The sequence below is a fragment of the Terrapene carolina genome, unplaced genomic scaffold (genome assembly GCF_002925995.2).
Source record: "Terrapene carolina triunguis isolate 2854851 unplaced genomic scaffold, T_m_triunguis-2.0 Scaffold210, whole genome shotgun sequence".
Taxonomy (NCBI): domain Eukaryota; kingdom Metazoa; phylum Chordata; order Testudines; family Emydidae; genus Terrapene; species Terrapene triunguis.
Window position 1 is genome coordinate 50,974,933 of NW_020664561.1, and position 21,409 is coordinate 50,996,341.

Consider the following 21,409-nt stretch of genomic DNA (forward strand, 5'->3'; position numbering starts at 1 on the left):
CGTTACTCACTGATTCCCCATGGGGTCAAAGTCTGCATTTAGGGTTTTTATTTCTTAGAGAAAATAAAAAAGTTGCCATGTAGAGTTATCCCAAGGAAAAGGGTGTGGTGGAGCAATGGAGCAGCACGTTGCATATGTACATGGATTTGGGAGTAGGTTGGAGGGAACCATGACAGGTTAGAGAGACTTGACAAAGGGTATCAGAGGGGTAGCCGTGTTAGTCTGGATCTGTAAAATCGACAAAGAGTCCCGTGGCACCTTATAGACTAACAGACGTATTGGAGCATAAGCTTTCGTGGGTGAATACCCACTTCGTCAGACGCATGTGAAGTTTGAGAATCTGACGAAGTGGGTATTCACCCACGAAAGCTTGTGCTCCAATACGTCTGTTAGTCTATAAGGTGCCACGGGACTCTTTGTCGCTTTTGACAAAGAGTATATGTAAGTCTGCATCATTGATTAGGGTTCCCAGATCACATCAGCAATACTTTATAGCATGAAAACTAAAATTTATTCCAGCAGACTTCACCTTTTACAGAAAGAGTTCTTTTCCACCCTGACGCTGGCTGTAACTGCATTTCCAGAACTGTAAACTCCAGTAAACCCAAGAAGTTGTTCTAGACATTGTACTATCCTCTAACTGGGCATAGCACCAATACAGCACAGAGAAACAAAATGAACAACCATATTAAATTCTTGATCCTCTACATAAGATGGTTAATCAGCTTCTTTGGAATTGACAGGCCGGATCTTGCTGGAAACCAGAGTGTAAACATAAGGCCAGATTTTGTTGGTCTCTGTCCCAGAAAATGCGTGTAGGACACCTCTGCTCCTGAAAAATATAATTAAGATTAGAAATCAGTATAATGGATTGAAAATTCTGGAACACATTAGGACTATGCAGTGTCTATGATCCCTTGCCTTCACATGCAAAGGAGCATAACCAACGAAAATGAATGTAGCCTAAGCTCTCGAATAACCATTCTGGATTGCAGGTCAAGTTTCGGGTCAAATTTTTGCAAAACGCGGTGTAATTTACAGTAGAAACAAAAAGCCAATTATGCTTAATGTTCATCTAATCTACTCATTGATTCTTCACTACTTAGGGTATGTCTACATTGCAGCTGGGAGGTGTAATTCCCAACTCAGGTAGATGTACATGTGCTACAAATAGCAGGGTGGCTGCAGCGGGAAGGGCGGCAGTTTGGGCTACCTGCCCAAGGATGTACCTAGGATCTTGGACAGGAGTGTACTACATTTTATATACAAGAGACTTATCCAGTCTGTCCCTCTGCAGTGCAGCTTTGCTCATTACAGTAGATCTCCAAGCACATTACAATGGATGTGTCATCAGAAGAACAACTGCAAGGTAAAAGCCTTAGCCTCAAACTTATCAACGTATGGGCTTAACTTTACGTGTTTTACAAGCTTCAATGGGACTACTCACACACTTAAGGTCCTGGATGACTTAGGGCCTCAGTCCCTTGTATTTCATGTCCCTTTCATTCCATATGACTATTTCAACTTTTAAAATGTTACTGAATGCTGCATTGCTTTAAAATGTTCAGTCTCAATCACTAGATCGTTAGCACAGAGCTGAAAGCAAGGCACGGCTATTACAACAAAACATGCCCCAAAATAATCACAGCATAGGCAAGAACATGAACACATTCTCTTAAGAGCCAGTCCTACAAATATTTAAGCATGTGAATAATCTGACTCGTGTGATTAGCCCTATTACATCAGGCTCCAAATGTTTACTGGTACAGAACAATAAAATGAAAAAAATTACAGGGAAGGAAGCGGTACCTGGTGAGTCACATTCAAAATTTTAGTGGGGTAAGTTCTTTCAAACTTCTTGAAAGACTTTTTTTAGTACGCTGTACACCAATATCTGGTTTGCTAGTGCACGTATAAATATGGAGGGTTGAGAGAGTCCTTTCCACTTTCCCCTGTTGTTCACGAGATAAAACTGCATTTGAAGGCAGCTGGTGTGCTGAGAACACTGCCTAGCATGCTGACACCATACCCATCTGTTGTTTCTCATCTTATACTTAGATTGTAAGCTCCTTGGGACAAGAGACCATCTTTGTTGTGTTTGTACAGCACCTAGCACAAAGGCGTCCTCCTGGCCCATGACTGGGGCTCCGAGGCACTACAACAATACAAATAATTCATGAGTCTGTTTTAACTCAAAGAAAGCTGTTGTGGTCTTTGTGCCTGGAACATGCTGCCAGTAAGTAACTAACCTCCATTTATCTGGAGTCTTAAAACTGATTTTCTGCTACACTTTTATGCACAGGTTTTGTTTTGTTGTGTCTCTAAGCTTTTCTCTTTCTCACTGTCCAGTGCTTTGAGAGGCTCTACCTAAAGAAGTTAAAAGAATCAGAAATGTTAATTTTAAAATCTTCCAGCTTCAATCAAACACACAGCATCCTTAAGAGACAGGTGGGGATCTTTCCATTTTACAGATGGCTCCATCTCTGTGCTCCAATCAATAGATCACAATTCCTCTCATAAACATCTGCTTACAGATACACGGCTATTTCAAACATGCGATTCCACCAGCACAATCTAAAGCTGACAGCTGAGGTGATTAAAAAAAAAAGGGGGGGGAGGGAGCTAGACAGAAAGCTCCTTTAAAAAAAAAAATCTAGATTAAAAACCACACATACAATTCTATTCTCTTAGAGGCACATGCGTAATAATCTGTATTCTTTATCATTTACACTGCACTTTCTAAACACAACACTATGTACACTTAAAAGAGTCAACTGTCCTTACGCAGCAGATTAAGCATAACAGAGAAATGGTGAATCCCCCTATAATTAAATTTAACAGCAAAATTAGCCTCATCCCCTGAGCTGAACCCAAGGAAGGCTCTGCTTTGGGCTGAAAAGAAAGAGGAGAGAGCACAGAATCTAGCTAACCAGTGGCAGCAGAGGAGAAAGGCAAAGGAATCACATCTCACTGCCTGAGGTCTGGGCTACTGTAGGGCTTGAAACAGGCCTTGGCATAAGGTACAGCAGCCCTAGGGTGTGTTCTAATTTAAGGCAGCTTCACCAGGGCTGCTCTGCAGCCCAGAATCCCCGTAGCAGCGAGCACAACAGGTATTTCTGCTCCTGGCCTCACCTCTTCCACTACCCCTACACTGCTCCTGCCCTGGGCGAGTTCTTTGGCCCACTGCAGCTCTTTACGCTTGCCATATGCCACTCCAGTGGGGCCCTGAATCCAGCCCCAAAAGGTATAGCATATGGCTGCTGATTACGGCCAGGCAAAAATCTTAACACATACGCAATTTTACTTGGGAGAGGCCACCTCAAGATATCCCTGAGCAAGCCAAGAACAGACTTGTGGAGATGAAAACTTAGCACTTATTTTTACAGGCACAGTCCGTATTACTTGTGTGCATTCAAACTCACTTATATAATTCTATTACTGGCTTTGCAGCATCTTTGTATTTTCTTAGCCTAGCAGCAACAGCATCAGGTTTATCATCTTCCCGTTGGATTAATGGTTCACCCGTGATGTCATCGATCCCCTGTGTACAAGACAAACAATACATCATGAACACTGTGCCAGATTAAACCAGTGCCACACAGTGAGCCATGGGGGTTGCATGGGTGTAACGGAGGATAGAATTTGGCCAGCTATAAAGAACTTGCATTCATGTAAGATGATATCACTGAAAGACACTTTACTTACTACAATATATATAGTAGATAAAAATCTGAGGCAAAGGGATAATTAACATTGATCTATGACATTCGTACCAGTTACTGTAAAACACCTTGTATTTTCCCTTGATAACAATGGCATCTGTGTGCTAGCTTGCATAACTCCCAGGATAAGCATTTGTGCCGTGACTGCACAATAAAACACTGTGGTATTCTGGATCACAGTAATTATAGTAGGACATTTTCTTACACCATGATTAACATAAATCTTATTTTCCTAAATAAATCTTGTCTGATTGGAAACAGCCTTGCACACAATCTTCAGCTGTCCTCTTAAGGCCCCCAAGCATGAAAAACTTAACTAGTTTTCTAAAACTTATCTAGCAAGAAGAATTCAACTCCCATGCATTCAGTACTTATTAGAGTAGAACAGGATTTCACCCCCTAATATTTTTAAAAAGACTAATAAGCCATTCTTGAGTGGAGACATCTTCACTGATCTAGAAGTAGATTTAAATTTTCTCCAGTTAAAATTAGTCTTTAATGTGGTAAATTCTCTTACATGTACTTGAGGTGGGTTGAACTCCATATTATACACTCTTCCACTAGCTGGATGAATCCAACGAGCGCTTAGACGATCTTTTAGCGTCTCGAATGGAATATTTAAATTGATCACTAGATCCAGTTCACAGATTCTGTCAAGTGCTTCAGCTTGCACCAGTGTCCTAGGAAAACCTGAATGGGGAGTGGAAGGGAAGAGAGAGAGAGAGAAAAAAAAAAAGCCACATGAACTAACAAAGGACACTAATATTTATTGGATCATGAAGAACAGTTTCACAATATCAGCGCTGGTGTTGAAAAACCGCCAGTCCTCTGTTACAGCAAAAGCAGTAAGTATCCGAGGCTTTGAATAGATGTACACTTAAAACAAACTAACCCAAACACAAGAATTTACACTCCATGCCTTAGACAGCCCACTTTGTTGCATGCACAGTGTCTGATCCCATACTTCAGGGCTTAATCAAGTGTTTAAAATATACATGCTGCTTAGTTTTGCACAAGGGGTGTGGAGGATACTGTAGTGAGATGGTTTCTACAGCCCTCTCCAACACCCTGAAATCCCTACTCCCATCCCATATTCTTACAAAAGATACCTTGCCCCCTCCTTTGTGATATCAGACACTAACAGCGAGAAAACATTTCTGAAGGGCAGATGGGGCTTTTCAAGCAGTTTAGGAGGAGCAGTGTGGGGTGCCATATTTTGCTTAGAATAATCAAGTGTCCAGTATAATGGTATCTAGTGAGGGCAAACTGTGTATAATGCAAAATTACCTCCAACGTTGGTGTCAATATGCCCAGTCATTCCAGGCCAGGCTTTCACACACCTGCTCACAGAGGGATAATTTCTTATTGTTTTCTCCAAGCTCAGTACCACCACAGACACTCACTGCCTCATGGCACAGCAAGAGTCTAAGTACCTCCAAAAAAAACCCCCCAAAACAGTTATGTACTGTGGCTCCAGCAGTTACCAAGCACTGGTTGATTTGAGATTATTACCCCCCACTACTCCCAACATTTACAGAGAGGTCAGCCATTGACACCCGAACCTGGATGCATCACATCTAGAAGCCTTCCCACATGTACAAGGAGTCAGCTGCTCCTCATCTTGCATCTCTGCCGGTAACCCAAAGGAATACTCTGTATCCCTCCCTGCTCAAGCTCAGAGGGAATTCTCTAGCGCTATCCCTCCCAGCCAGAGGGAATGCTAAAGCCTGCTACTCTCACCACCCAGCAGCAATGATATGCTCCAGTAAAAACCGATTATAAATATCTATCTCCCTGGGCACCTCAGATCTGCAACAAATTTGCACAGCTACATGTCATGCTGGAGCTTGTATTCTCCAGGTACAGAGTGACATTTACTCCAGTCAGTTTTTATTGAATAAACACACACAAAATAGTGCACCTTTACTACAATTCACTTTGGAGAACGGCTCCCGGCACCTGCTCCAACGCCAGCTATTTTTTCTGCTTTGTAGAGCATATTTTCATCGCTAGCTCCTTTCTTTTTGTGGGAGGCAGAGAGACAGGGACTGGGCATGTTAAATCCCACGGCCAAGGTCATTCTGACCTTAAGGGCTGTTTTGCAGCATCAGAACCAATGAAGACAGTCCAAAAGAAAGTCTGGTTTTGTGATTTGCTCCAGGATGGCATTTTGAGCCTAACTAGGGTGACCAGATGTCCCAATTTTATAGGGACAGTCCCAATTTTTGGATCTTTTTCTTATATAGGCTCCTATTAGCCCCAACCCCCTGTCCCAATTTTTCACATTTGCTGTCTGGTCATCCTAAGCCTAACAGTCAAGTCAGCTGTTTGGTCCCTCACAACAGCACAGACTAGGGAAGCCAAAACGTTGCATTGTGGCAAAGTGGTGAAAGTCAGGAGCCCAGAAGTACCCTAGGCTACACCGAAATAGTGTGTGCACACCCTTACTCTCTACACCTGTATTTAAAGCCAGGAGCTGCGACGACTCTAGAACACCAGTACGACAGATTACCTAGAGTACAGTGACCTTATGCAACAGGGCAAGAAGAGTCCACTCCCCAGAATGCACTTGTGCCAAGGACAGGCACGAAAGGGAGGGAAGCAAGGATCTCAGCCCTGCTGCTTGAAGGCCTTTGTGATGTCATAGGCTGAGCTGCCTCAGTTATATTAATTCATGTATATGTTTAAGCCCTTTAATTCTTCCCATTATTTTGCCCCCACTAGTTCCTGTGGCGAGGGGTTCCACAGGTTAGCTATATGCTGCACAGTGTACTGCAGTCTTCGTAAAGCTTACTACCTGAACTTCATCATTCAGGAGGAGTCTCCTTGTGAGCACAATACTCATACCAATGGCATGACTGCTCTTGGTCCCCACTTCCCTGGAAAGCTATATTGGTAGTTAAAACCCCAGGAAGACCTGTTCACTTGGCAACGTATTTACTCCCTCCAGGGGAACAGTGGACTCTTTAAATGCTCTCTTTTCTGACTTGTGCAAGTGGGTGACACACAGGTGTGCGTGTGTGTGTGTGTGTGTGTGTTTGTTTTAATGGAGGAAGTGAAAAAGCAACAAAGGCAGAAAGCGGAGAAAAGGAAGAAGGAGAGAATAGGAACATAGGGATTTTGTTAAGGGGCCTCAAGACTTTCTAGCATCCCCCAGGCCAGAAACAACATGGGATACTGGAGACATACATCCCCCATTCTTTCCTGCCTAGACCTGGCAATAGGACAGTTTTGCAACTCCACTTGCAGCAGCGTTGCTTGATCTAGCCATCCAGGTATTCTTATTGATTTGATCACGCTCATATCTGTCCTCCAGTCACTTGTTTGCACCAGCAACACAGCAGGATTTCAGTGCCAGGAGCATCAGCACAAGAACTCGAGATTGAAGTCAATCTCTCTGTGGTGCAGCTAATGCAAGCAGAGAAGGAGCACAAGAAAGGGAAGCAGCAGAGACAAGGTAGCAGCAGAGGAAAGACACCAAAGGCAGCTAGAAGAGACTCAGAAATACGCATTTTAAAAAGTTAAATTTATGTTTGTACGGCAGCCTTGACTGGGTCCTTAAATTCTCTAGGTGTCAATCAAAGCCACTGCAAGAGAAACAAGAGCCTGCAGTTCAGAGCGTTGGCGTCCTTCATGAGGAAACAAGATGATCATTTACGCAAGTACCACAAACCATTCCAGTCACTTCATGGCAACACGGGCCAACACTGGTTGCTTTATTTGGAGAGACAGGAACGCATCAAAACCCAAAGAGTTCTGGCAACACGTTATTTGCTTTTCCATGAACAGCAACATTTCAGTACAGAAATGATAAACGCTTGTATTAATGAGGCGTAGGTCTGAGTTCTAGTTTAATGATGGCCAAATTCTGGGATTCCCAGATTAAGGAACTACCAGAGGGCTTGAATGATTATGCCCACCCGAAAAGGTCACCTCTCTAGGGAATGCTCTGAACAGAGTTCAGTTCTAGTGTGGGTCCTAATCTCCAGCGTATGCATTTATAAACAAACAGCTAATTAGAATGTAAATGAACAAGTGGTTGCTTATATTGTGTTCATTACCATGGTGTCTGAATGCTTCTCCATTAGTCAGTTTTTACCTTCAAGTTAATTAGAGATGCTCAGAAATGTTTCTTCTAAGTTTCATTGAAAGAAATGGAACTTTTGCAAAAAATGTTCATTTTACCCCCTCACATTCACTTAAACGCAAGACCACTGCTCTACTAGTAAGTAAAATCAAATATTTAGTGCAACATATGAAAGACTAAATGCAAGCAACAGTGGAGACTAGGGGCATCACAGATTTTAAAACTACACTTACTCTGATAAAACAATTCATATTTCAGGACTGATATTTACAAAAGGCCTCTATCTGGGCTCCAATTTTGTCGCATTTAGACATCCCACTACTTGAGTGCTCCCACAATTGATTCTAGATGTAAAATTGGGGGCTCAATTATTTGCAGGAACAAAAATTCATCTTCACAACCAAGATGGCTATAAAAAAACAAAGCTAATTATGTTCAAAGTGTTTTTAAGGCTTCTGATTAGCATACACGATGCATGGTTGATACTTCACATGTCTCTGAACAAGAAACAAGAAGTGATTTATCTTGGCTTGTGTCCAGTCACTCCCATGCACCAGTTGCTTCATGTCATGATTTGGAACGGCAGCGTGAGAGAGTTTGTCTGCTGCATAAAGCTGGTGTAAGTCAAGGATTCTGACATACCTTCCCAGGGGAGACTGGCCAGACATATGTGCACTGCTCCTCACAGGAGTGGAAAGGAGGGGGAACAAGCTAGGGGCTTGTACATCTTCCCTTCACCCCTACCCCCTTCCTCTGCACAGAGGGTCACCAGCAGTGACTTCTCTCTCCCCTTGAGCTAAGAGAACTGTGACACAGAGCCCCTCAAGGTTCACAGAATTTCTGGTGGCCATAGCCCATAGTCTGAAAACTGCTGATACTGGGCTACAGAGACCTGACTGTTAAGGATACGAAGAACCCACAGGGGAGGAGGAAGCAGTAGGGCGAATGGTGACTGCAGACATCCTCGGTAGCAGTTCGCTCTACGACGCATTATCCTATTGGGATCCCCCCACCCCCCAGCCTAAGGGGTGGGGGGTCCACAGGACCTGGAGACCAAAAAATTACAGGGGACAACTAATGAAAGAACAGAGACAGGAGTGCGGTCAAAGGGACAAACGAAGTGAACCAGACGGGGACACCGAGCAGAGAATCCCGGACAGCGCCCACTGCTCCTCGAAGGCGTCAAGGGAGTCAGTGGACGTCGCCCAGAGGAAGTCTGTCCGGATACGTGAACGGATGGAGGATCGGAAATAGGCCCCACAGTCACAGGAGACTCCATCGGCCAACCTCCTCATCCTGGTTTTATAGATGGTTGTTTTCGCCAGGGCCAGGAGGAGGTTGACCAGGAGGTCCCGTGACTTTGTGGGGCAACGGATAGGGAGTGCATAAATAAAAAGGTGAGGGGAAAAGTGCAACCAAAATCTTAACAAAATATCCGTGAGGAGCCGGAATAGGGGCTGCAGCCTGGCGCACTCCAGGTAAACATGTGCCAGGGTCTCCCTCACGCCGCAGAAGGGGCAGGTGTCTGGGATAGGGGTAAACTGCGCCAAGTACACGCCAGTGCTCACGGCCCCGTGAAGGAGCCGCCAACTGATGTCCCCGGCGGGCCTCAGGATCAGGGTAGAGTAAAGGCTGGCCCACCGGGGCTCCTCACCCTCCAGAGGTGGCAGGAGGTCCCGCCACTTCGTGTCGGGGCAGGACACGAGGGTGAGGACATGAAGGGTATGGAGCACGAGCGTGTATAGATGTTTCCTTGACGCGATCTGAAAACGGACCGGCTGCAGATCGTGCAGCCGGCTCATGGCGAAGGGGCAGGGCGGTTGGGTCCACGGGGCAGGGGCCCGATGAAAAAGTCTGGAGGGCTCGGAGTGGAGGGTGGGCGGGGCGTGCCCTCTCGCAGGACCCGGTCGAGATAGACCCGAGCAGCGGGCGGCAAAGCGGCCCTCACCTCCTGAAGTACGCGCCGGGGAGTACGAGATCTGGAGAGCCCCATGCGCATCATACTAGGCACCGTTCCATGCTGTACGACTACCATGATGGTGATGTAAAACCCCTTCCATTAGAGTGACAGTATGTTGAGTGGAGCTTCTGACCTCTTGTTTAAATTAACAAAATCTTTCCTCAGTACCTGTGATCTCTTGCAAGTAGGATCTGAGTTTCATTTTCGGAAGCATGAGTCTTTAAGAGGAGACCAGCTCTGAACAGCTCTGTCCTTAAAAGCGCTCCGAAGTGTTTTTGCTTTCTCCTTCACCCCTCCCTAGCTGCTAAAAATATTGAAAAGCTGTGCTTGGTTTTATTCCTTTTCCTGTGAAATCGTTCCTGGTAAAGTAATGTCTTATTCAAAGAAATAGGCTTCAAGGAGGTTGAAGTGGACTGGGATTTTCAATCCACAACGAGCTACCAGAGCAGAGGGATACAAGATTATTGCACCCAGGATACCAAAATCATGCACATCAGCTTACTTACCGTCAAGTAGCCAATGCTGAGACTGCTTTTTCTCCAGCTCCATCATCATGACACTGGTGATGACATGATCCGGTACCAAAAGGCCTCGCTCTAAATACTGCTTTGCCAAGACACCAACTTCTATTAAAGAAAACAAAACAGAATTTTTTGGTTTTGTTTTTAATTGAAAAACACCACACCTTAAAATTTCTCCTTGATAACGCTAATCCAGAAACCCCTCCCTAGCCTCCTTCTTGTTCATTAGCTTTGTTGGGAACACTTCCTTGTTATTGGTGTCCAGGGACATTTAACAGTGCTGTGGGAAAACCTAATTTGCCAGCTGCGAAGTTGTAGGCTAGGGAATAAAAGAGTGAGGCTGCCTTGAGGCGCAAAAGTGGCCAGGAAAATGCCAAGTGATTGTTGGCAGCCTTTTCTTCAATTGATTGGGTGAAAGGATGCTGTATAGATTCTTGATTAATGGACAGCAGAACACAGAAGTGCATTTGTGCTAATTTTTGCAATGCTGGATGTATACGCAGAATTTTAAGAGGGACACTCTGCCAATGTTGACTCCAAAAACTTAAATATTACATATTTATTTTATTTTACAAATGACCCCCTCTCTAAAAGAGTTTTTTTCTGAAGTAATAGTATCCTTCCCACTGCATCTGCAGCCTACAAGTTAACAATGTAAGAACCAGAAAACAAAAATGGGCATAAGTTAAATGATTCTGTTGAGTCATCGGGGCTCAGTGAAATCAGACTAGTAATAAGCCAAAAATAAGACTAAAATGTTTAAAACTCTGTTTTAATAATGTTAAGTTATTATTAACACAGGTAGCGACATTTAAAAGTTACTATTCAACATTTATATTGTGGTGGTGCAAAGGCTAACCAGATCAGGGCCCTATTGTGCTAGGCGCTGTGCAAGTAGACTATGAATTTAAACCTTTTTCTATAGGCACAAGTTTATGCATAACCATTGCAATCCCTCAGAGAATGGATTTTCAACAGAGTACTACAGGGATGATAGCAGAGGCTCCCATGAGTGTGAAAAATAATTAGAGCACTGAAACACTGCACAGACATTCTGAACAGTGCTGGTAATTTAGTAGGGTTAAACTTGCCTGAGAGTTTCTCTAATCCTATTCTTCCCCCTCTCTCCCTCCCTCCCCCCGAAAAAATATTAAGGGTTAAAGTGGTATAAAAAATGTGCACCATCCTTTACATAGGACTTTAGAGATAGGAATTCTCACAAAGTCTGCACACAAAACACTAACAAAGTTAAACACGGTTCATCAAAAACCTGAACCCACGCTTGAGCTTTTACACAAAGCATTTTGTTATTGTTACTGAATACAGAACATTGCTTTCTAGCTACGCTTTTCTAGACCAAAAGCTTGAACTTGGAATATGTATTTCTTCTCTGGTTGAATATATATACCCAGGAATGAATAATTTTAAATACTTTTGCAAACTTACTGTTATACGCTTCAGAAATCTCAAGAGTTAGCTTAATTTTTCTTAAATCCAGTGTTCATTTTCAAAGTCCATTGTTGTACCAGTGCAAAACTCAGTGTAGTTAGGATAATTAAATCTTAAAACAGTCTTGCAATAGCCAAAGTCACTCAAACAGCCATCACCTACATACAATTAGATCTATAACAAGAACTTGTTATTACTGTTGTCATTGCAAATTTGAGTATAACATTTTCTGCTTCAATAGGGAATGCTGTTTTTTCAACCAAGTATCACAGCCTCATAGGAAATGTCAGCATCAGATGGAATAGAGGGCGGTTAAGGCACCAGAGTGGGACCCCAAGGCCTGGTCTACACTAACCCCCCAAGTCGAAGTAAGGTACGCAACTTCAGCTACGTGAATAACGTAGCTGAAGTCGACATACCTTACTTCGAACTTACCGCGGTTCAGACGCGGTCCACACGCGGCAGGCAGGCTCCCCCGTTGACTCCGCGGTACTCCTCTCGTTGAGCTGGAGTACCGCAGTCGACGGCGAGCACTTCCTGGTTCGATTTATCGCGTCCAGACCAGACGCGATAAATCGAACCCGGAAGTTCGATTTCCAGCCGCCGAACTAGCGGCTAAGTATAGACCAGCCCTAAATGTCTAAGTTTAACTCTAGCTCTGCTACAGACTTCCTGTGCAGCCTTGGCCTAGTCACCTAATTTCTCTGATTCAGTTCCCCATGTGAATAATATCCCTTAAGTCACAGGGTGCTGGCAGTTATACAATATTAAGAACTGTAAAAAGTATCACTTCTTGTAACAGGAATTTCATAATTAGAATAAAAGTGCATCTCCTCCTAACCCATATTTCATGGGCTTGAACTGCCTAAGCAACAGTTGCCACCTTAAGCTAATATTTTCTGGAATTTCTACCAACTTTTGATCAACTCACTTGTAAATTTTCCAGTGAGGCAAGTGCATACAATAACCATGCTCAAAGGTCCTTAACTAGTTTTTTTTAAAAATGATGTGAAGTACATGCGAGGTGGAAAGCTATCCCTTGACTTCAGTACTAGTGTAACTATCACAATTCAAGTGTTCCTTTTAAAGGAGGTGCCCTTACTAGCCTAGAGTTGCAACATTGTGTCCTTGCAGGAGTTTGGACCTATGAAGTTTTTACCTTTTACTGGGTAGGAGAAGGAGTATACCACACAGTTCTCTGTCACGGACGGGCTGCAGAATTAATTCATCTGCAAACAGCTGCCTCTGGAAACACAAATCATCTCCACCAGATTCCACCAACCCAGGAACAGAGGTTCTCCAGAAACTTCACTTTCCTAATTGTGGCAAAATACTATGCCCCAAAACCAACCACACGCGAGCTCAAACACAGCTTGAATCTTACTGAGAATTAAGTGCAATCATTTCAAGAGCTCCATATTTTTTAAATCCTATGCACTTAGAGAGCTTAAAACCGGACTTATTTAAAACAGACAGAGTAATGTCTCAACGAGCAACACATTTCATCTTATAATCTAAAATAGGGCACAGGTTAAAGATGTTTAACCAGTGAATACAATACTCGATCTATTTTTAATCACTTGCTTTGGGTAGCATACACAGGCTTGGGTGGATGAAGACACATTTGGCTAATGCAAATGTATTTAATGCTGTCCAATAAGACCTCCACTGGGAACTATGTCCTGTACTTGCAGGGGAATGGGCTCATTATGGAGAAGGTTGCTCTCATCGACTGCTGGAACAAACCGATGTGCTGCAGTCAGTCCATCTATAAATCTCGCAACAGAGCTAGGACTAGAATTCTGCTCCTTCAGTTCCATTTACACAGGACTCAGAACTAATGGGGGGTCAGGAGAAGAGGGAGAGAGAGAATGACACTTGTTTAGCTGATGGTTGTAGCAGCAGCAAGTCCTGTATCCTATCTTTCAGCCCTCTAGAGGGCAATGTCTCACATACACACTCGCCCTCCACAGCACCAAGGTATGAATGAAGTGCTTCACCATGGTTTCCTTCCGTCTTTTTACCAAGTCTCTTCATCTTTTAGTCTTCTGTAGCTTTTACAAAAAAAAGTTTATTCACATGAACAGAATGTGTTTTCCCCTTAACTAGCTGAAGCATTATTAAAACCTAAACACTATGTCTGGTACATAGAGTAAAGCAATTCACTCATTTTGCCTCAATATTCTTACCCCCATAGGATAGCAGCGTGTTTTCGAGGATACACATTAACTAATAAACAGGGGGAATGCAAGCCAGCCTCAAAAGCTCTCCAAAGAACAACTAGTTAATTAGGACCAATTGTAAGTAAGAGACTGAGTAAGAATCAGTGCACAACTTTACAACCCCAGGAAGTAGGATAAAACAAAATAAGATTGGGCCCTAGAAATATCCTAGAACTGAGATTATTGCTGCCAAGGAACATTAAAAGACTACATGGATGTCCAATTCCGGCATGTGAGAATGTAGTCTTTAAAGAAACACTGGGGAACACTGTAAGGCAAAAGATGGACTGCAAAGATGAGCCACTGGACTGAGATTAATGGGGTACTTCTCTTTCTACGGATAAATTTAAAATAGCATAGGGAAGTCAGCTATTTGCCTGTTGTTGTAGTAATAGGGTGAGCCTGGGTAAATACAGAGAGATGACCAGGAGTGACTTTTACAATTGAAGGCAATCCATTTCTGTACTGGAATAGTCATCAGCTGTCATGAATGCACATTGCCACCATTACTGCACTGTCGTTCACTTTTCTCCTGCTTCTTAGGTCTCTAAACACATCAGAGGGAAAAACATGTGTCTTATGCAACCTGTGCACAGGCATGAACTTTTATCACACCCTTCTGCATGCACATTTTTTGTTACCTGTTCACATGGTCTGCACTAAGCCAAGGGCTTGGCAAGAATGCACTTGTTGCTAGGGAGAGACACTCCCAGATTCAAAGTATTGCAATTCCTAATATCAACTGGTGTTCATAACTATGTTTACTTACTTAGCCACAAGGGGAAGTTTTCTATACAGATCCCCATTGACTTCAGTGGTAACCTGCCCCCACAGAAGCAGTTGCTGGACTGGGGTCTAGGTCAGTTTCTCAAAAATAGGCCAGATCAGACATGCAAAACCTGTACATCCTTCACTCAACACTGATGTCGTGGTCACATTCTTGTACCTGGAGCACATCCAGGGACCTAGAAGACGCTGCAACATACTGCAGCTGATTCATAGTCTAGTGAAGTTCTGGAGGCCCCTTGTTAAAATTCCATCGCCACCATTTCCTCTGTGAAGGGATGGTTAGGATGATTTCCTTGCCACTAATGGACTGCTCTTCCTCTCTAGACATTGCTAAGTCATCCCTACCAGATAGGGCTTACCCCTGGGATTCATAAAATTCCTTCTGAAAAGCAAAGGTTTTTACCTTTGGAATGAACCCACATTGTGCTGGGTGCCAGGTATTTTATATAGACTTCTCTACAAAGTCTTCATCCCAGCCTCCTCTGAATTATGTCAATTGATTAGTCTCGCTCTAAAAAGCGGCATATTTTTCAGGAATGAAGTTTATACATTTCCAGGGAAGTTCACTTAAAATGAGGTTAATTTGCCAAGTAGTATTCTCTCCTTTCCAGGTCATGAGAAAGCATTTTCTTTAAAGAGGAAAAATTAATATATTCCCATAGTGATCTTCAAAGTTAACCCAGGGAAAACTGTTGCAGTAACTGAACCTTCACCGGACAGAGGTTGGGATGAATTACTACTTGTCACAGAACAAACCTCATCCTGAAGTGCTAAGAGCTCCTATGAGGTATTTATGTGATTCCCCCATCTCTGTAATATTTGTATTATTTGCATTACAGTAACATCTGAGATTGAGGCTCCATTATGCTAGGTGTTGTACAAATATATAGTAAGAGTCCAATCCCTAAAGAGTTTATAAGCTAAGCAGACAATGACTGGAGAAATGGAACTTTATTACTCCATTTTACAGATGGGGAAAACGGAAGCACAGTAATTAAGTGACTTAGCCAAGATCACACAAGGAGTCTGTAGCAGAGCTAGGAACTTAATTCAGGTCTCCAGAGTCCCATTCCAGTGCCTGAACCTTCCTCTTCTCCTCCCTCCTCCTCCCCACCCCCAAACCACAATGACTTACAAAACCACATCTCACATAACTGATTAATACATCTGTAAGGAACTGCTGGTCTGATCTCCGAAAGTCCCCAAACTCCACCTCCAAGGACAGATCCCTGGAAGGAGCCAGTAACTTCCTCTCCTTTTTCGGTTTAAATAGAGCTTTTCTAGGTTTATTACAGCATACAGAGATTTGCTGATTGAAGCCACATGTGTAAATACAGCCCTCCGATACAATATATTGCCTGAAATGTCAGCTTTATACTCCCACTGAGAAAGTTTCAAAGTTAAATTTCTCATTTCAAACCACCATCCCCATGCTCTAAATATCTAAAATGGAACTTATTATTTGTATTACTACAGCATCAACAGATCAGGACCCCATTGTAATAGGTGATGTATGAACACAGAACAAAAAGATGATCCCTGCACGTATACTAAGAGATAACCATGCTCTAATAATAAGAATATAGCAGTAGGGATATATTACCGACCACCTGACCAGGACGGTGATAAGTGACTGTGAAATGCTCAGGGAGATTAGAGAGGCTATTAAAATAAAATACTCAACTTAAATGTATGCCCCAAATTAAAAAACATAGTAAGAGAACTAAAAAAGTGCCACTATGGCTAAACAACAAAGTAAAAGCAGCAGTGAGAGGCCAAAAGGCATCCTTTAAAAAATGGAAGTTAAATCCTAGTGAGGAAAATAGAAAGAAGCATAAACTCTGGCAAATGAAGTATAAAAATATAACTAGGACAGCCAAAAAAGAATTTGAAGAACAGCTAGCCAAAGACTCAAAAAATAATAGCAAAAAAGCTTTAAGTCCATCAGAAGCAGGAAGCCTGCTAAACAACCAGTGGGGCCACTGGACGAGATGCTAAAGGAGCACTCAAGGACGATAAGGCCATTGCGGAGAAACTAAATGAATTCTTTTCATCAGTCTTCATGGCTGAGGATGTGAGAGAGATTCCCAAACTTGAGCCATTCTGTTTAGGTGACAAATCTGAGGAACTGTCCTAGACTGAGGTGTCATTAGAAGAGGTTTTGGAACAAATTGATAAACTAAACAGCAATAAGTCACCAGGACCAGATGGTATTCACCCAAGAGTTCTGAAGGAACTCAAATGTGAAATTGCAGAACTATTAACTGTAGTCTGTAACCTATTATTTAAATCAGCTTCTGTACCAAAAGACTAGAGGATAGCTAATGTGATGCCAATTTTTAAAAAGGGCTCCAGAGGTGATCCAACAATTACAGGCTGATAAGCCTGACTTCAGTACCGGGCAAACTGGGCTGAAACTATAGTTAAGAACAAAATTGTCAGGCACATAGATGAACATAATTTGTTGGGGAAGAGTCAACATGGTTTTTGTAAAGGGAAATCATGCCTCACCAATCTACTAGAATTCTTTGAGGGGGTCAACAAGCATGTGGACAAGGGGAAATCCAGTGGATATAGTGTTCTTAGATTTTCAGAAAGCCTTTGACAAGGTCCCTCACCAAAGGCACTTAAGCAAAGTAAGCTGTCATGGGATAAGAGGGAAGGTCCTCTCATGGATTGGTAACTGGTTAAAAGATAGGAAACAAAGGGTAGATATAAATGGTCAGTTTTCAGAATGGAGAAAGGTAAATAGTGGTGTCCCCCAGGGGTCTGTACTGGGACCAGTCCTATTCAACATATTAATAAATGATCTGGAGAAAGGGGTAAACAGTGAGGTGGCAACATTTGGAGATGATACAAAACTACTCAAGATAGTTAAGTTCCAGGCAGACTGCGAAGAGCTACAAAAGCATCTCTCTAAAACTGGGTGACTGGGCAACAAAATTGTAGATGAAATTCAGTGTTGATAAATGCAAAAGTAATGCACATTGGAAAGCATAATCCCAACTATACATATAAAATGATGGGGTCTAAATTAGCTGTTACCACTCAAGAAAGAGATCTTGGAGTCATTGTGGATAGTTCTCTGAAAACATCCACTCAATGTGCAGTGGCAGCCAAAAAAGCAAACAGAATGTTGGGCATCATTAAGAAAGGGATAGCTAATAAGATAAAATATCATATCATATTGCCTCTATATAAATCCCTGGTACGCCCACATCTTGAATACTGCGTGCAGATATGGTTGCCCCATCTCAAAAAGGATATATTGGAATTAGAAAAGGTTCAGAAAAAGGCAACAAAAATTATTAGGGGTAGGGAACAGCTCCCATATGAGGAGAGATTAATAAGACTGGGACTTTTCAGCTTGGAAAAGAGACGACTAAGGGGTGATATGATTGAAGTCTATAAAATCATGACGGGTGTTGAGAAAGTAAATAAGGAAGTGTTATTTACTCTGTCTCATAACACAAGAACTAGGGATCACCAAATGAAATGAATAGGCAGCAGGTTTAAAACAAACGAAAGGAAGTATTTCTTCACACAACGCACAGTCAACCTGTGGAACTCTTTGCCAGAGGATGTTGTGAAGGCCAAGACTATAACAGGTTCAAAAAAGAACTAGATAAATTCATGGAAGATAGCCATTGAAGAACCTATTAGCCAGGCTGGGCAGGGATGGTGCCCCTAGCCTCCATTTGCCAGAAGCTGGGAATGAGCGACAGGGAAAAGATCACTTGATAATTACCTGTTCTGTTCATTCCCTCTGGGGCACCTGGCACTGGCCACTATTGGAAGACAGGATACTGGGCTAGATGGACCTTTGGTCTGACCCAGTATGGCCGTTCTTATGTTCTTATCATTTGACTCTGGACTATACAGCTGCTGCGAATACTGATCTAATGGTTCAGTACTAGTCCAAAGCCAAAAAAGTGTTTCAAAACCTTGTTAAGGCGGCATGAGAACAATGTAATTACCCAAGATCTAATTTACAAAACCCAAGCTCTTGAAATGAATAGTGAAGGACATTGTAAGTTTCACACTGCTCACATAAACAACTCATCCTTAGCAAGTATACAGAAATGCAGATTTCATTTTCCAAAAGTAGGAAATAGAAAATACCATTCCACTATGTTTTTCTCTCCATTCATTCGGTTGCTACAGGGTACATCTATATCCCAAATTAAGATAGAATTGTAATGCAGGTAGGCACACCTGTGCTAGCTTTACTCTAGCTAGCACAGGTAACAGTAGCAGCAAGGACTGCGTTGGCTTTGCCGCCCCAGTACAACCCAGCCGGGGACCCTGGGTACATACTCAGGTTGGTAGCCCATGCTGCTACATCTTCACTACTACCATTACCCGCACTAACCACATTAAAGCTACAATAGGTATAGCTTCCTACACTGCAATTACAATTTAACTTGCACTGTAGGTGTAGCCAGAGACTCCAGTGATGCTTTCAAGTAATGGCACTATGTTAAAGTAATCTTTGCCCTTGAAAACGGTACCCCTCAGCATAGTTCCTTAGCTACCTTCGGGGCCGTTTTAAACAATGGAAGGGACTCCCTTCCCCAGCACTTTCAGTGCATGCCAACTGGCCGAAGAGTCCAGGCTCCATAACTGAGCCTCCCATGTGACAATTTGGGATTTGCCCTCGTTAGAGAAGCTGTGGCCTGTAATAATGTGCAACTTGCACATTCATGTGTTCAGAAGCGAGTTGCATGAGCCACTTTTTAGTCATTGGTCAGATTGCCTTAAAAGGGAAGGGGCAGGCAGCAGTAGCATGAGGCTGCCCATGCTAGTCTTCCTGTGGAATGGCCAATCCTTAAGAGGATTCACAAAACCTAAGCAATGCATAAAAATTAAGATTCTTCCCTCATGATTTCCTCAGTGTCACTGCCCCATCTCCCTCCTCCATTCACAAGCCAGCCTCCTCCCCCTCCCCCAACCAGATCACACATTTGTCAAAGCCAGGGCTGTGGTTACAGGTTTGCTACATTTCTTGACATTAGATCTTGGGTTTCCAGCCAAGGCTGCTGGTATTTAAATGAAAACAAGACAAGAGAGTGAGAAAGTTACTGCTGTATTGGCTCATGGAGAATATATTTCCAAACACATAGACTCTAAGAAAGTGTGATCTTCACGGCACAGCTGCTGCAAAGTTCTGGAGTGCCCGGCTGCTAAGAAACTGGCATGGATGAAAAAAATGCAGCACAAAAGTCCTCAAAGAAAAGCCAAATGGGAAGGGTTTTAATTTTTCAACCGCCCTCCAGTTACCTTCCCATGGCCAGATTTCTCAAGATAAGCTCATACTTTCCCCTGTACAAAGTAACCTTTTACACGATTTCTTGTTTATAATTCATCTAAATTATCTAACGTTAATGAAGAAAAGAGACAGTTAATTCAACACTAGCAACAGTTAACTGTGTACTAAGATGGTTAAGTTACAACAATGATGGCCAACTTTCTGAGGCCAGAAGTTGTGCTTAGGATTTTAAAGACACCTGAAGTCATCTACCCCAAGGGCCTATGCTCCCCTCCTCCTATGGACACAGAGGAAAGCACAGACTTGTGTGTTCTGGAACCATTGCCATGGCAGGCTACCAGATTCTTCTAAACCCCCAGAAAGCTCCACACAGATGATCCACTAAGTAGTCTCAGTCATGTTTATTACAGCAGTGCCTATAGACCAATCAAGAATGAGGCCCTATTGCGCTCGGCGCTGTACCAACATAGGAGCAGCCAGCCCCTACCCCAAAGAGCTTACAGTCTAAAAACAGACAGATGCAGGTTTGGGATAAGGGATAGCATGCACAAGCACAGTTAACCATGTGATGGCAGCAAATGTCACGTTAGTTCCACGGTTATTTCTTTTTGGGTGGGTTTAGCGTGGATAAGCTAAACAGAAAGAAAAGCAAAGGGAGCGGGGACATTCAAGGGAAGGGTGTATGGGGACAGGATAGAAGAGAGTAAGAGGGGCAGGTGTGGAGTGAAGTCAAAGTGAGGAAACTATAAGGGAAGATGGGAGAGGGTTGGGCAAACAGCCAATCAGCACAGAGTAGAGAAAGTCCAGTCAACGCTGTAGAAAGTTCTCCGAATGGCCAAACGTCCCTGCTTTGGCTGCTTCTGCTCCTACCTGCTGGAGTCTCCAGCTCCCTATGTAAGAGTGATCCAGGGATCAAGAAAACACAAAAGTGGTCTAGAGCCACCCACCCCTTCCAGGTCCTGTGTCAAATACAGCTCAGCCTGAGCCGAGACTCTAGCCCAGAGTTTCTGCCTTTGACCTGAATGTCTTTGATACTGAGGCCTTGGCTACACTTGGGAATTCACAGCGCTGCCGCGGCAGCGCTGCGAAGCGCAAGTGTAGTCGCACCGCCAGCACTGCGAGAGAGCTCTCGCAGCGCTGTATGTACTCCACCTCTCCGAGGGGAGTAGCTTGCAGCGCTGCGAGCGAGCGTGCAGCGCTACAGGCGCTGATTACACTCGCGCTTTACAGCGCTGCACTCGGGGGGGGGGGGGGTGTTTTCACACCCCTGAGCGCAGCAAGTTGCAGCGCTCTACAGCGCCAGTGTAGCCAAGGCCCGAGATACAGAGTCGGGCACTTCACACAGTTCGGATATTGCTTGTTTGTTTTTTAATACCAGTAAAACAAAAAA

General features: G+C 43.3%; 1 protein-coding gene across 3 annotated transcripts in view; it reads right to left on the minus strand.

Moving 5' to 3' along the window:
* Positions 1–453: 453 nt before the first annotated feature.
* LOC113404953 (adenylate kinase 4, mitochondrial) overlaps positions 454–21,409 on the minus strand; it is a 70,739-nt gene continuing 49,783 nt past the window's right edge. For all 3 annotated transcript variants that reach the window (XM_026655691.1, XM_026655689.2, XM_029912326.1), the window contains 4 exons: positions 10,276–10,395; positions 4,240–4,412; positions 3,423–3,541; positions 454–832 (listed from right to left, as the gene is read on the minus strand). In XM_026655691.1, coding sequence (XP_026511476.1) covers positions 718–832; positions 3,423–3,541; positions 4,240–4,412; positions 10,276–10,395 — 527 coding nt within the window. In that variant the 3' untranslated portion in view covers positions 454–717. The remainder of the gene's footprint in view (positions 833–3,422; positions 3,542–4,239; positions 4,413–10,275; positions 10,396–21,409) is intronic.